The following is a 2,378-nucleotide window of genomic DNA, read 5'->3' as shown; positions in this document are numbered from 1 at the left end:
GAATTTTCAAAGGCAAGTGAAAAATAAATACATATCAAGATTGAAAAATAGGAGACCGTGGGACTTAGCAATCTTCACCAGAGGAATTTCTAATTTTACACTCTCCCACCAACAGAAACACAGTCACAATGAACTTTAATGCTTGGACTGTATTTTGAAAAGGGTAGAGTTAATATTATCATGTACGAGCAGCGCCATTTGGACATACACTTTTGTTATACCCGATCGCTTTGTGTAAATAATAAAAGATAACTCAAAAGCTATAAACATCTGACTGTCTGCAGTGTTTTCAGAATACATGTTTACTTTAATTCTGCAATGACTGCTTCAAGTTTTTCCTTAAGGGCGCCGCAAAACTCATCCACCTTTTCTTCTTTTTTATAAAACTGAAAGGTTGGGACACACATGATGGCGCAGTCTCTCACAACCTCCTCACAGTCGTCAGCGTCCACCTCCAGGAACACCACGTCCTCATGCTTCATAGACAGGGCGTGGAAGAACGGTTTGATGGTCCTGCAGGGCCCACACCACGTGGCCGAGAAGTCCACAGCCACCAGCCTCTCCCCAGCCTCCTTCAGTGATGCCTCAAAGTCCTCCTTGCTCAGGATCACTTTCACCTTGTCCCCCTCCAGGAACTCCGTTGTTTCTTCTTCAGGCTTTAGGATGTCACCCTCCTTGGGTGGGATGGTTTCTTCTACGGACTTGGTGCTGTCATCCTCCTTCGGCTGGATGGCTTCTTCTGGGGACTTGGGGATGTCATCCTCCTTCGGCTGGATGGCTTCTTCCGGGGACTTGGGGATGTCACCCTCCTTCGGCTGGATGGCTTCTTCAGGGGACTTGGGGATGTCACCCTCCTTCGGCTGGATGGCTTCTTCTGGGGACTTGGGGATGTCACCCTCCTTGGGCTGGATGCTTTCTTCTGGGGATTTGGGGCTGTCGTCCTCCTTCGGCTGGACGGCTTCTTCTGGGGATTTGAGGATGTCATCCTCCTTGGGTGGGATGACTTCTTCTGGGGACTTGGGGATGTCACCCTCCTTCGGCTGGATGACTTCTTCTGGGGACTTGGGGATGTCACCCTCCTTGGGCTGAATGGCTTCTTCTGGGGACTTGGGGCTGTCATCCTCCTTGGGCTGGATGGGCTTCATTGAGGACTTGGGAATATTGCCCAGCTCGGACTGGATAGGTTTTGCTGAGGACTTGGGGATGTCACCCTCTTTGGGTTTGATGACTTCTTCTGAGGACTTGGGGAGGTCGTCCTTCTTGGATTGGTTGGTTTCTTCTGGGGACTTGCAGATGTCACCCTCCGTGGGCTGGATGGTTTCTTCTGGGGACTTGGGGATGTCACCCTGCTTGGGATGGCTGGTGTTTGCTGAGGACTTTGGTAGGTCATCACCCTCCTGTGGAGCACCAGACTCTTCGGTGGGCATGTGGAATGTGTGGCTGACCATGGGGAGAAAGGCCTTGTCTTTGGCCTGGACTGTGTCCAAGAACTCTAGGGCCAGGAGAGGCACATTGCTGGACAGGACTTGTAATGAACTTTCTGTACCAAATAACATAAAATAAATCAAATAGAAAAGCAAAAGAAGAACCAAATAAATTCTCATCATATTCCAAGGAAGACTGATGTCACTCTTAGAGACCACGAATGAAGTCTGATGAATGGGGTACTGATCTGAATAACTCATTCAACAGAAGGACAAACAGCGTGTAGTTACATGTATCTTCTGTATGCATGTTCTTAAACCGCAACTTTCCCCTTCCTGGTTCAACACGCTGCCCACTCCCTAACTGCATAGGTCTTTAAGGCAACCCTCTTTGCTCCCCTACTTACCATTAGCATCACCTTCATTTGTTTCTTCCTGAGAGCCCAGCCTCATTTCTGGTTTTCCAGGGGCTCCAGCTTTAACAGTTTCCATTACTAGTTCCTTGTCTACATCCATTCCTGATCCTTCATAGATGCCTCATAATAAAGGCCGTACCCTCCAACTTTTTGCAAGCTATCCATCCTAACATCAAAATATGAGTAAAACTTATATTTGGGTAGCACGTTACAGTTGGTTTTCCTTCTCTGTATTCACAACAGTGATATTTGAGAGCTTCAAGGTGGCTGCCCTGTGCTGAAGCTGCGACTATGCATTCACTGTCATCATTTCCTATAACACAACAAACCACTGAGGTCAGAACCATTATGATGAGCAGTTTACACATGAGAAGCTATGAGGCTCACTTAAGGTTGCAAAGCTAGGGTAAGGGCAGGTTCCACAGCTCACGCTCCGCACTGTGAGGCTGTGCTGGACTGCTCGCCACAAGTCCCGTCCAGCCTGGGTTCTGAAAATGAGTGCTGTCCAGCCTGGGTTCTGTGAATCAGCCTTCCTTTC

General features: G+C 48.4%; 1 protein-coding gene across 3 annotated transcripts; it reads right to left on the bottom strand.

Annotated features, from left to right (window-relative positions):
• Positions 1–286: 286 nt before the first annotated feature.
• Positions 287–2,173, bottom strand: TXNDC2 (thioredoxin domain containing 2 (spermatozoa)). 3 transcript variants are annotated; one of them, XM_011983918.1, is made up of 2 exons: positions 1,832–2,173; positions 287–1,540 (listed from the first exon to the last, which is right to left on the bottom strand). In XM_011983918.1, the coding sequence occupies exons 1-2, from the start codon at positions 1,938–1,940 to the stop codon at positions 303–305; spliced, it is 1,347 nt and encodes a 448-aa protein (XP_011839308.1). In that variant the 5' UTR covers positions 1,941–2,173; the 3' UTR covers positions 287–302. The 3 variants fall into 3 exon arrangements, with proteins under 3 accessions (XP_011839308.1, XP_011839309.1, XP_011839307.1); XM_011983919.1 differs by having other exon boundaries at positions 287–1,536; positions 2,031–2,137; XM_011983917.1 differs by having other exon boundaries at positions 287–1,672; positions 1,832–2,101.
• Between the last annotated feature and the right edge of the window lie 205 nt (positions 2,174–2,378).

The sequence above is a fragment of the Mandrillus leucophaeus genome, unplaced genomic scaffold (genome assembly GCF_000951045.1).
Source record: "Mandrillus leucophaeus isolate KB7577 unplaced genomic scaffold, Mleu.le_1.0 Scaffold257, whole genome shotgun sequence".
Taxonomy (NCBI): Eukaryota; Metazoa; Chordata; class Mammalia; order Primates; family Cercopithecidae; genus Mandrillus; species Mandrillus leucophaeus.
The sequence above is the reverse complement of the archived record's forward strand: the minus strand, read 5'-3'. Positions and strand labels throughout refer to the sequence as shown.